Consider the following 12,768-nt stretch of genomic DNA (forward strand, 5'->3'; position numbering starts at 1 on the left):
CCGCTGGCGATAAAACTATGGACTTCAAGTCTCATTGTGGTCTTCAGTATCATCTCCTATTGGAATTCTGGCCGTGAACGTACGGTGAACATGCTGGTTTTCTAACTTCAGTGTGCTCCATGAACATTCTAGAGTGACTAAGGCCTGGCTTCTGACCCAGCTGTGACCAAACACTGGACATGAGAGAAATTTTGTTTGCGTTTCTCCTGCATATATCTTGTTAAATTTCCATGTCTTCAGTCCCTTGTTTAATTAAATGGTTTGACCACATCCAGTCATGTATTTTACTCCTGGTAGTCACAAAACCTGAGAAGAGATGGTTAAGGGTGCGATTGGCGGTGCAGCTGCTCCCCACCCTATATCCTAGGAGAATATCTCCTAGATTATAGGGTGGGGAGACGGCGCAGCTGCCCAAAACGCACACTAAATTCATTATATACATACAAATTTTTAAATTTTAAACCTTATTATCACCAAAGATGTCAAGCAGAACTGAACAAGGAGTAGCGATTAGGAACATATGCCAACAGTTGTCTGTCAAGGGTCAACTTTTGTACATGCTGCTTCAACCACTTTTTGATACTGTGGGATAATTACTCTTCCTCGCCCATGCATGGTGTCTGCATCTTGTGCTGCTTGAGTGTGATCGTCGTATCAATGGTGAATCAGGGAAAGTAGAGGCAAGTTAGTAAGAGACCGCACTCGAACAAGTTTGTGAAGTCTCATCTAGGTGGGTTAGTCAACTTAAACCTGTTTTTGTATGTGCATTTTGTACTTAGGTTAGGGAGAAGTTGCTCCCCAGGAAATAAACCATGACTTAGAAAACGGTATAAATGTGACCTGGGATTTACATAAACTGAATTCTGTTCTATTTTATGCATCCTCTGTTACCACTTACCAGTCAAAATCATTATACTCGAGCATGTTCAGAGCCCATAGCAAAAAGTCTCTTGTTTCTACGTGTCTCATCGCAAATCCTTGTGTATAGACTGCATACGTGAAAAATTATTTTTATCTGTTTTATTATACTTGATCAAAGTAGACGAAGATAGTGTTTAACCAAGAAGCATTTTGAAGTGTTTTGTGAACATACTTTGATATAGAGCCATTGTCAGGTAAGAATGCTATATAAAGGAAAAAAAAATCAGAAACTCATCATTCTTCATTAAATGCTTGAAAAAGGTGAAGGAATATTTGCTTTCCACTTTCCAGAAAAGTAGTGAGGCAGAAACCTACGGGACCCTTCTTAAATCGGCGTAGTTGGTAAACAGGTGCAGGAGTGGTTGGGCAGAAACAATAGGACCCAAAACAGCCCAACTAAAACTCAAATCATCCAAATCTATAAGTACACCATGTCGATGTGATTCATGACTTTGTCGAGCTTGTCATGCGATGGGAGTGGGACCCTACGTACTTTGCCTTCACCCTTGTAATAATGAAACATTTTAATTTAATCCACTCATTGACTTGTCATCCTAATTCACCTGCTGATAATCATGTCCATCACGACCTCTTGTACCATTTTTGTTGGGGGGGATGTTATGTATGAAAGTTGAGACGTTAAACTTTTGGGTGCTTTAGCGAATACAAGCAAAAATGGAATTCAATAATAAATTGAAGACACTCAAGATTTTCTTAATATCACTTTAATTTATGGGACATTGTTATTTTTCCACTAAAGTTTTTCTGACAAATTAAGTTAGTACTATAATTTGGTGAAAATTATATTTTATCACCAAACGCTTACCATGTTAGTATTTTATCACAATTATGTTAAAAATAAGTTAATTTTTAATGGAATATGAGTTGAGAGTCGATTTTGCCCTCGAGCATAAAAGACGATTTTATCATTTGAAAAGAAAGAATTACAAAAAAAGAAAATTTATCATTTATCCACCAAAAGTTTTCTGACAAATTAATTCAGTACTAAGATTTTAAAAAAATTATATTTTACCACATAATATTTTAAGTTGTTATCATTTTATCACCAAAAACATTAAAAATAATTAAATATTTAACCTAGAGTATAAAAACTATTTTTTCATTTGAAAAGAAAGAAATTACATAAGAGAAATTATCCTATAAAAGTAGCCGTTATATTACAAAATCAATTACTTTTTTTTTTTATCATATAAACATGTTGTGCATTCAAATATCAAATTCTAAGTAATATAAACCAAACACTTCAGTTTTAATAATATCTTTCAACACCAGCAACCCTAAGCTATTTCAAACACTACAATGGTAACCAAATACTCCAAATTTAATACTTCATCATTCAACAATTGTGTTAATGTTTTGACTTCAACATGAAATTTCCTAAATGCACTTATGATATTATAAAATTTTTTCTTGTGTTAATGTTTTGGTAATAAAGTGATAATAGCTTAAACATTAGGTAGTAAAATATAGATTTTAAAAAAATTTAGCACTAAATTGATATTTCAGCAAACTTCTAATGGACAAATGATAATATCTCTTTTACAATTAGACTGTGTGTTTTGACTTTAACACAAAATTCTTTAAATACTCTTATGACATCAGTAAATTTTTAACTGTGTTAACGAAATGACGAAATTATACTAACAACGTAAATATTTGGTGCTAAAATATAATTTTCACCAAATCATAGTACTAATTTAATGTGTCAAAAAAATTTTGGTGGAAAAATTATAGTATCCCTTAATTTATTGATTTCACGTCACTAAAAGATGCTAATAGGCATAGCTCCTTTCCTTCATTCCACTCTGCATAGTATTCGCTAAACTCGAGGAGTTTCTCTATAATAAAAAGCATCTTTTTGGCTAGTCCAAAAGAATTAATAGTATTTGAAAAAGGAATACAAATTTCCCTGAATACATTGAGTAGGCATTAAGTCAGTAACTTCTCTGTCTCCATAATAAAATCAAGCCTATATACTGAGTTGTGATGTTCATAGACTCCTAAATTTGACAAATTTTCATCTTTTTTGAAGAATTACCAATCCTACTAGAATATCAGCATCACATGAACAAGAACTTACTTCATTTACAATCCATCATTCAAATAGAGACAAATAAGGGACAACTAACAAGAATATCACTTGTAAATTTTAAAGCCATTAATAAGACATGCTTTTTTGGTGCCTCCTAATGCTTATATGAACTGGCAGCTGTCCGCTATAAACACATTATTGATAACAGGAAGAATCATTCAATGCAACAACCATTTCTATCTAATTGAAGCAATTAGAAGAAACAGAGAAGAAAGAATCCACTTCGTATTGTATTAGGTATGGAGTTCGGTTGAAGTAATACTCATGAGATAAAGTCCTTTTCCGAATTTCAGAGATCACATGATAATTAAGTGGACCAAACTTTATTTACACCAATCCCTCTACATCATTATATAAACAACCCCTTCTCCTTCTAACAACTATCCACCAAGCATCTTCCAATTATTTTGCTTTCTCTTTATATATCTCTCTTAAAATGGCAGGAGTTTTCTCTGGGTTGGTTGTTTGTGCAGTTTTAGTCTTTTGTGTGGTGGTTCCAAGCTTTGCTACAGTTTACAATGTAGGAGAGTCCTCAGGCTGGACAATGGGTACTGACTATAGCACTTGGACCAGTGGCAAGACATTTGCTGTTGGTGACAGCCTTGGTGAGTTAATTTCATCAAGCGTTTGATGTGTTCCTTATCCTTAACATGGCTATACAAACTTATAATGTTGAATTTTGTTTGATAGTTTTCAACTATGGAAGTGGGCACACTGTTGATGAAGTGAGTGGTAGTGACTACAACTCATGCACCGTGGGAAATGCAATCACATCAGACAGTTCAGGTGCCACCACCATCACTCTAAAGACTGCCGGAACACACTACTTCATTTGTGGTGTCCCTGGTCACTGCGGCAGCGGCATGAAGCTTGCCGTCACTGTGGGATCAGGGTCACCAACCGCTTCTCCATCAGGCTCAGGTTCATCATCTACAGGTGGCTCTGGCGGTTCTTCGCTGCCTTCTGGCCGCAATACGACAACCACCAAAACTTCACCTTATACACCTGATTTATCTTCGGGGGCTAATTTCTCTCCATTTGTTGCTCTAGGAATTACTTGTGTTGCATTCTTCATGTTGGTTCTCTCATAAGCTTCTCCTTGCTGATGACCAGGATAGAGGCAGTGCTTTTTCTCCTTTACGTTATGCATTTCTAGTTTGTATTCATGAGGCCTGGTTTTATCAATTAGTAGGTTGTTTCCTTGAAAAAAAACAAAAATTATGCGTGTGTTATTATTATAGGGCCATAGCTTTTCTGTTCACAATCACAGGGGATTTGATCCTCAATATTATGAATCAGATTCTCACTTTTGTTTGCCTTTAAGGTGCGATGATAAGAATATCAAGTATCAGTGGGTATGCAGTCGTGACCCATTACCTTCAAAACAAAAATGGTACTTACCAGACGCTTCAGATGTTGAAGAAGCAGTTGGTACACCAAAAAGAAAAAGAAAATTTCATTGGAAAGAAGTCTAACACAGTTGGACTGTTGACACATGACGAACATATGGATAAGGCAATTCATAGTTAAACTTACATAAATTTTAATTTTTGACACACGCATATAAATCTATAACTAGACTGTTCCCCTCCTGTTCCCACCTCCAGCAAAATTTACACATACTTGCGCGTTTTTGGCTCAAGAAAAAACAAAAGAGCTTTGTTTATCTCAATGTCTTGTGTATTTCTTGTCTTGGATTTCAGTTTGTTTCCGTTCACAACTCCATTACCGTAAGTAACAGTACGACAACTAACTCGTAACTCAATTCAATAACATCTTCGCACCGGGAAAATCACGATTCTTCATGCCGGCATACTTCAAGGAATTTTATACCACATGTCGGTTCCTACACTGATTAATTTACGAGGAATCGGATATCAATTTAAATTTTGTGCGACTTGTCATACAGGTTTGACGCCACAATAAAACAATTACAAGTGACGGTCATCTTATAAACATTGTACTACATGTCAGTTTTAAATATTATTACAATACGACAACTATGCTAATTCTTAAAATTTTGCATATATCATCCTAAGATTCTACTTCAAGGTCGTTGCTGATCTTCGAAAGTAATACGGCAAGTAGGTTTTGTCATTTTTTATTGTACGACTTGTCATAGTAAAGAAAACCCAGACGAACTTCGGAACTTGCTAAGTTTTTCTTCCCCGTTCGGCAATCAGTGAATCACAAAACAGTAATAATAAGAGTAGTGAAAACACAGAAATGGAAAACCAAAGGTTCCAAAATGCGGGGAATTGCATGGATTTCACTGTTGCCTCTCATCATAGTCACGTCTCTGATCATCTACGACGAGTGGGTTTCCACTCCTTCTTGCAAAATCATGCCTTCCGCGGATCCTAATGATTACGAACCGGGTCCAAATTCGGGTTCGGGGGTTGATCTGAAGGTTATGATGGTTGCTAATTTGTTACTGGTCGGGTCGGATTCCGGTTTCGTCGACCGCCATTTTAGAGACTATTACATGGCCAAATTTTTCAGAGTAAGTTGGCAAATCTGCTTATATATTAATATATTTATATGCAAAGAAGCTTTGTTTGCATTAATTTCACATTTTATCTTATGAGCTGAGGCTGGAAGCAAAAATGAATTTAGTGTCATTGAAAGCATTATATGCTTCAGGACGTATGTTTGATATTCGTTCTAAAAACAATTACATAAAGCTGCTATTGGAGCACATGCATATAGGAGAATGAGAAATGGCTGTCAAGATTGGATTTGTTCAATGTGAATGTGTTACCTTGATATTCCTTGTTATTTTACTAAAATAAAGCATCTGTTATTGTTATACGTGACGCAGAAATCTTTTCATACTCTGAACCCTGATATGCTGCTAGTCTTGGGAGATGTTTCCGCAAAAGGGTCAGAGTTGACGAGAAGTGATTGGTTGCCTGTGCTAGATCGATTTCATCAGATGTTGGGAACCTTTCTTGGTGTTCCTTTTCATGTGCTTTTAGGTGATAGGGATGTAGGAGAATGCAGTGGACTTGACACTGGGTCTGTCGATTGGATAGCTGGGAACTTTCCTGGTCTGGATTCATCTGGTTGCGGTGCATTTGAAATTAGCAATATCAGCTTTCTCTCTCTTAATGCTGTGGCGTTGCTCTGTGGCAATAATAAACTAAGGTTTAGTGTTGAAAAGGTTATAGAGACAGAGAGTATAGATCTTAGAATGGAAGCCAAAGGCTCAGCTGAAGCAGTTCATGACTTCAGTAATTTTGCTTGGAGAGAAAAAGCTATGTCTTCCAAGTCTGGTCCTGTCTTATTACTTCATTTTCCTTTGCACCGAACAATGGAAAGTCAGTGTGGATCACAGATTTCAAATACACGTGAAAAAAGGTAGCTATGCATCCCTGTAATCCATCATCACTGTTTTATAAGATTGATTTCCATAATGTAGATAAGTACTTAAGCTCAGTTTTCAACATTAACAATGCATATTTGTGTGGGTAGTCGAGGGCATGCTATGAAACCTGTTATGTCAAAGTTGGGTAGGAAGGGCTAGGTCATTTGACTTAGGCCTGAATCCTCATGTTTATCTATTTTATTGATCTATGGTTTTTTGTTTTTTAATTTTAACTCTTGTTTTGATTTGTTTTCTTAAAGAAGTTGTAGGAACTGGAAAATTATATTTGTGTTCAGTAATTTGCATCAGTGTGGCATTAGTTCATCTTGCCGCTTGAAATTCTGATTCATGTGCTTGATTTTATGTTCTGAACTTGCTCGGTATCAGTGATGCATCGTATTTCTGTTGAATTTATTCTTTCAGGGGGTTCTCTGAACCTGGACCCTATGGTTTACTGCACGCCGTCCCCCTCAATGCTACAGAATACATTTTCCAGGCTCTCAAGCCAAAGTAAGTCCATGTTCTTTTTTCCCAGTATATGTGGATGATTTAATAGGTACTTCACTGCTTTTTATAGATTCTAAAAAGCGCTTACATGTGCAAACTGATGTAGGACAGAAAATGAACAAAAGAAGACTGAAGAAATTAATTAAGATTTAGTAGAATAAAGTGAAAGAGGAGAGAAGGCAAAATAATCAATTATCAATGATTAATTGATGTTTTAGCTTTGTCGTAGAAACATTATGATGAACATACAGTATTCTACCTGATCCAAGTTTTTGGTCATCAGTCTTTGTTAGACAAACACAAATCAAACATAATAGGACCCAATGAATCCTCAAAGGCATAGGATAGTGTGAATTGGACAGAGGTTTGCTCCAATCTTGCTAATTCTAATATCACAGATCCAATATATAACAATTTTTATCTAAATATCTTGTAATCTTTAAGGCTCTTTTCTCTTCATTGTAAAGTTGCTTAGTGGTGTAATAAATGACGTTGCTGCCTTTAGTTACAATGCTTCTTCTTAGCACAATTTCTTTCTCCAATCTGTTGGTTTATTAATGCACTTTTTCCCTATGTTTACAGGATTATTTTCAGTGCCCACGCCCATGAATTTTGTGACTACACACACTCAGATGGAACTCGCGAAGTAACTGTCTCAGCCATGACCTGGAAGGCAAGGGATGATCCAGGTTTTGTCATTGCAAATTTCCATGGGAACGGAAGGGGAGTTAGTGTCAGCTATTGCTCTCTTGCTAGAGAATCTCATTTGCTAATCGCCTATGGTTTTGTTCTAATTTCGTTACTGTCGATAATGCTCGTGGCAAATATAACTCAATTGAGACGTTCAAGATGATGATTTTGGAATACCTCCAGAGTCATAACGTGTTGTGCACTACTTTTTGTAAAAAAATTTGCTGTATCGTTGATGACGCTACACTTTTCATTCTTTCCACTATGAGAAAGAATTCTCGTGTGTTTGTGTGTTGGGGGTTGATTCTTTCTTTCTTTCTTTCCTTTAATTATATATATATATATATATATATCAATTTTATAGAAGAAGTTCCATATAAGGTTCGGTGGTGAATTAAGATCACCTAAACTCTTTTTAAAAATAAAAAAATAATAATAAATAAATAGACAAACAAACCCTAGCCTAAACTAAATGCTTTGATTTGTGGGCAAACTAGATTTGGGCATAATTATTGAAAGAGTTTGACTATTAGCACCCCTTAATTGATCTTATAAAATCCATGTTATATTGTAATTACATTTAAAGACAATACAAAAAGAATTAACTGTTCATATTTTTTTCTCTTTTTTAGTCTCACCTATACAATTAGTTTGCACAATCTTAAAACAACAATCATTTTTTCTTTGTTTTTTTATATGAATTATTTTTAATTTTAGAAAGCTAAAGTTTTTTAGTTTTGTAGAGAGAGAAAGTTTGAGAAGAATAGAGATATCAAAACTGCATTTTTTTTTGGTGTAAAAGAGATTATTAAAAAAAATCTTAAAAGGAGTATTTTAAATTAAACAAAGCAAGGAAGATACAACAGAATTTGCAATTTCTACAGAAGCTTCTTCTAACCACTCCAGTGTTCAAGAAGGGAAATTACAATTTTAGTTGTAATTGTATATGCTTAATAATAACTTCATTTTTAGTTGTGAAGTTGCTAATTTCATCTACAATTCAGCATCTTTAGCCATTTTGACTCTTCCTAAAACCGCTTCTAATTCTACAAATTCTACATTATTAGTACAAAATTTCCTGCAAACTAATGCCGCCATAAATTTAAACTCTCCTTGACCAGTGGCTAAAATTCCAATTTCCGCTAAATCTTCTATACCATTTACAGTAACATCTATACTTAGTTTGTACTAATTTTTTTTTTTTTGGGGGAAATCATTGCATTTCATCGCAAAAGTATTTTAAGTGTGAGAAAATAATTGTAAATTGAAAGATTTTTAAATGGGAAAGAGAGGTTCTTTAAAAAAGGGTATTTTTAACAACTGAAGTATAATTGAAATATGGATTTTAATAGGATCTTGAAGGGGTGCCAATAATCCAACTCTTATTGAAAAGTGAAAACTACAATGCCTTCAGGAAATAGAATGACTTCGTGCGTTTCTGGTGCGTTTCGCAACAAATTAAGTGAAAAATGATAGCAACGAACAGCAAGCAGTATTAAGAAATTTTCCTTGTGATGATATTACCAGAGTAAAAAAACGTAACGCAATCCTGAAATAATTAACTTAAAATCACGAATGCAACACATTCACCATTTGCACAGAATTTTATGGTAACATTGTGAGCGAGCGAACGAGCAAGTCCTTTTTATATATTAGCAATCTGTCAAAGACACAACATTTTAGGCTTACTCTTTGGCAATTCCTAACAAAGCATTGTAATATTCCCCCCACCAAAAACACGCACACAAAAAAAAAAAAAAAAGCATTGTATTTGTAGTAATCCATTACAATCAGAGCTTACCTAACGTCCACACCTGAATCCTGATCGTACGGCGCCACACTAACATCTAGGTACTACTGGAATTGAGAGCCCAACGTAATGGGCTTATTTCTACTATTTTGGCGAATGACAAGGCCCACGTTTTCCTCTGTTATAACCCAACTTCAATCTTTACAAACCCATTGATATTATTACCAAAGTTTTGTGATAGTTTCCAAATGAAAAATGGGGTCTGATTGAACGTAAAGTATACTGATCTGATGACCTTTTTTTTCTTTTTTCTCATCTCTAATCTGATATTTCTTGAGCTTTTAGATATATAATTGATGACATGCAAGCTTTTTTAGGCAACTGATGAGCCATTGCATGAATTATGCATTCTCTAAAGATTTCAAGTTTTTTTAATAATCAGGCTAACTCTGCACTGATGCTCTTAACTTCTCTGGACCTTATAAGAGAATGTGTGGGGTTGAATTGAAAATTAAAATTATAGATTCATTCTATTTTTTTTTTCTTGCACTGTTATGTTTAGCTTAAAAAGAGAGTTAGTAAATAAAAGTAAAAGTTGGAAGAATATGTTCGGCTTTAGGACAAACACAACCTTGGTTAATACAAGCCATAAGTAATGATGATTCTTAGCATCGTACTAAATCTTAGAAAGCAAAGCTAAGATTTGGGGTATGAACCTTTAGAGAAAGCCAATGACATTCGCATCGGAAAAGAAAGAGGCGCTGCTTATTTGACAGTAGATATCGAATTCTAAACTGAGCCGGCTTAGCTATATTGGCTCAATCTCATTAGTAATGAATTTGCTGCCAAATTTTAACTAGTATAATATACACGTCAAGCCATCAACCGAATCTCTCGTCTCTTATTAACAACGAGAGCCGAGCGGGGGGCGGATTAATATCAACTACGGGGTGCATTTTGCTTACAGTAATATATTAATTAATAATTTAATTAGACTTCCAAAAAAAAAAAAGAGAGAGAGAGGTCTCTCTTAAGTCTTTGAGGCTCCTTTTCTTTCTGCGAAGGGCGCACATGGGGTCTCCTCTCTGTAAACTGTAATGAGAAGTCCGATAACAGCTGTAACCCCGTGACAACTGTTAAAGCTAAAAATGCCTATTCTATTCTCCCCTTCCACTTTTCTCCTCAATTCATATATAATATATATATATATATTATTCTATTCTATTCGAATCTGTACTTACAACAAAAACCTAACCCTGCATCCTTAAAACAGAAAAAATAATAATAAAAAATGAACGTATCATCAACTCAATATAATAAAAAAGACAAGACCACTTCCAGCTGTACCAAACACGTTACAGCAATCCCTCGTAAAACGACACCGCACAGATCTGACACCACCACTCCTCTCCTCCCTTCGCCCCCCCCCCCCCCCCACCCCACCCTCATCTCTTTCTTTCTAACTGTGTCAGGGACCCGTCTCTTCATACATCGTTTTAAACAACTTAAACATGAGTATATTTTATTAATAGGAACAAAAAGAAAAATAATATGTGAATGTAATTAATTATACGAGATTAAAACTCATGAAATTATACGAAATTTAAAATAAACAAAAATAAAACACAAAACTAGATAGATATACTACTAATCATACGTCAAACCGTCAAACTATCGTCATCAGGATCCATCACAATCAAATATAAAAATTAATTAACAAAATATTGAAAAAAAAAATAACCTCCTAAAGGAAAATGAACATAACGATCAACTATAGATCTACATAAACAAAGCAACAGTAGCAACGAATCCTGACAAGTAACCGCCAACAGCAACTCTGTTCAAAGCGACGCCGTTCCCTGGAGTGGAAGCAGGGGCGCCAGTCGGAGTGGAAGCAGGGGCACCAGTCGGAGAGAGAGGAAGGCCCGATGAGGAGACAGGAGCGTTACCGGGAGCCTCGGATACAGGCGGGGACGGCGGTGAGAGAGTCGGCGCGGCGACGGGAGTAGGAGTGGCGGTCGCGGGAGATGGAGACTGAGCATGAGATTTGGAAGGAGAAGGAGCTGCAGCCTTGGGAGCCGGAGAAGATGTTTTGGTGGCTGGTGAGCGAGTCGGCGCCGGACCGGGAGCCTGAGCCACTGCTGAGCCGGCGATGAGAGCCAAGAGCACGATAACGACGAAGCCTGAGTGGGCCATTGCTGTCGTCGTTGATGCCGCGAGAGCTTTGAGAGAGAGAGAGAGAGAGAAAGAGAAAGAGAAAGCAAACAGGCAAGAGAGAGAGTAGAGAAAGAGTTTGTTTGAAAGAAAGGAGAGAGGAAGTGGGGTTTTATACAGTGGTGGAGGGTTGGAAGAGATCACTATTACTACTACTCTTTTACTTGTTCTTTCTGCTTTTGCCCTGCTTACTTTTGCTTGTTTTAATTTCCATTTTTGTCCTTTTTAATTAATTAATGCCTGAGTTTTTAATTTTTTTCGCTTCGATTTCCCTTTTTTTTAGTTCTTATTTTCATTAACTAAACACCATTTTCCCCTTTTTTGTAATTTCTCGTATTACAGAAAGAATTGTTATTTTGGGAATTTCGTAGATCTAAAGGAAGTGTTTGATATTTAATTTGATACGATTCTTGGATTTCCAATTATATATATAATAATGAGTACCCGATTTTTCCAAAAATAAAACGCTTTTTTACTTTTTTTTTTCTTTTTAAATCTATATGGCAAATTAATTGTTTTAAAATAACCTTTTAGTTTCGTTGCCAAAAAAAAAAAAAAAAAACCTTAGAAAAAATTAATTTTAATTTCTAATATATGTCATTTTCTGATAAAACATAAAACTGCGAGGACCCTGATGTTATGCGCATACTTTTTACAAGTAGGCCCATAATTCTTCCATGTTACTTACGAGTACGCACATATTTGCGCTTTACAGAAAAGACTGGCAAATGCGACAGCTGGCAGCGACGATCATAAATTTATGTGATTTAAAGAAAAATCCCGGCCGTTCAATGTGTGACAAACTCGAAACATGTTGAATTTAAGGCCATGATTGTGACTCGACAGCGTCTCATGGTTTTTTTGTTTTCTCGGACAGATTCTCGCCGAACTATGCAGTATATAATTAATTAACAACAAAAATTCCACTAACCGTTATGATTGGCACGTTGTTGCTTCTAATTTTTATTTTACATTTATTTTTTTTTATTTTTTTCAGAGTGGACTATCTTTTTCATTTTTGAAAATCATCGGATCATAATTTAATTAAACATTAACTTAATGTGTTATTAATATTTAATTATAAAGTCTCCATCTGCGTCATTGGGTGATTAGTTTGAGCACTTTGGATTCCGACCATAAATTGCTGTTGGAGTTTTGTGTGGTGGTAATGCCAATTTAATTTTTACTTTTTTCAATAATTTAAGA

The 12,768-nt window shown here is 35.4% G+C and overlaps 3 protein-coding genes across 3 annotated transcripts; 2 read left to right on the forward strand and 1 right to left on the reverse strand.

Annotated features, from left to right (window-relative positions):
- Window positions 1–3,238: 3,238 nt before the first annotated feature.
- Window positions 3,239–4,351, forward strand: LOC18041960 (blue copper protein). The gene is made up of 2 exons (XM_006433850.2): window positions 3,239–3,639; window positions 3,725–4,351. Exons 1-2 carry the CDS (start codon window positions 3,471–3,473, stop codon window positions 4,123–4,125), a joined length of 570 nt encoding a protein of 189 aa, XP_006433913.1. The 5' UTR covers window positions 3,239–3,470; the 3' UTR covers window positions 4,126–4,351.
- Window positions 4,352–5,245: 894 nt separating this feature from the next.
- Window positions 5,246–7,891, forward strand: LOC18042279 (metallophosphoesterase 1). Its single transcript, XM_006433851.2, has 4 exons — window positions 5,246–5,537; window positions 5,856–6,394; window positions 6,825–6,911; window positions 7,491–7,891. Exons 1-4 carry the CDS (start codon window positions 5,283–5,285, stop codon window positions 7,759–7,761), a joined length of 1,152 nt encoding a protein of 383 aa, XP_006433914.1. The 5' UTR covers window positions 5,246–5,282; the 3' UTR covers window positions 7,762–7,891.
- Window positions 7,892–10,969: 3,078 nt separating this feature from the next.
- Window positions 10,970–11,674, reverse strand: LOC18042280 (classical arabinogalactan protein 10). Its single transcript, XM_006433852.2, has one exon. The coding sequence runs from the start codon at window positions 11,542–11,544 to the stop codon at window positions 11,128–11,130; it is 417 nt and encodes a 138-aa protein (XP_006433915.1). The 5' UTR covers window positions 11,545–11,674; the 3' UTR covers window positions 10,970–11,127.
- Window positions 11,675–12,768: the final 1,094 nt, after the last annotated feature.

This window comes from Citrus clementina, unplaced genomic scaffold (assembly GCF_000493195.1).
Source record: "Citrus clementina cultivar Clemenules unplaced genomic scaffold, Citrus_clementina_v1.0 scaffold_5, whole genome shotgun sequence".
NCBI classification, from domain to species: domain Eukaryota; kingdom Viridiplantae; phylum Streptophyta; class Magnoliopsida; order Sapindales; family Rutaceae; genus Citrus; species Citrus x clementina.

What these genes read in the sequence shown, in the direction of transcription:
- LOC18041960 (XM_006433850.2), top strand. Translation starts at nt 3,471, where the DNA reads ATGGCAGGAGTTTTCTCTGGGTTGGTTGTTTGTGCAGTTTTAGTCTTT. An exon ending in TGCTGTTGGTGACAGCCTTG is followed by an intron (nt 3,640 to 3,724) that starts GTGAGTTAATTT and finishes TTTGTTTGATAG; the next exon opens with TTTTCAACTATGGAAGTGGG.
- LOC18042279 (XM_006433851.2), top strand. Translation starts at nt 5,283, where the DNA reads ATGCGGGGAATTGCATGGATTTCACTGTTGCCTCTCATCATAGTCACG. An exon ending in ACATGGCCAAATTTTTCAGA is followed by an intron (nt 5,538 to 5,855) that starts GTAAGTTGGCAA and finishes TACGTGACGCAG; the next exon opens with AAATCTTTTCATACTCTGAA. An exon ending in TCAAATACACGTGAAAAAAG is followed by an intron (nt 6,395 to 6,824) that starts GTAGCTATGCAT and finishes TTATTCTTTCAG; the next exon opens with GGGGTTCTCTGAACCTGGAC.
- LOC18042280 (XM_006433852.2), bottom strand. Translation starts at nt 11,544, where the DNA reads ATGGCCCACTCAGGCTTCGTCGTTATCGTGCTCTTGGCTCTCATCGCC.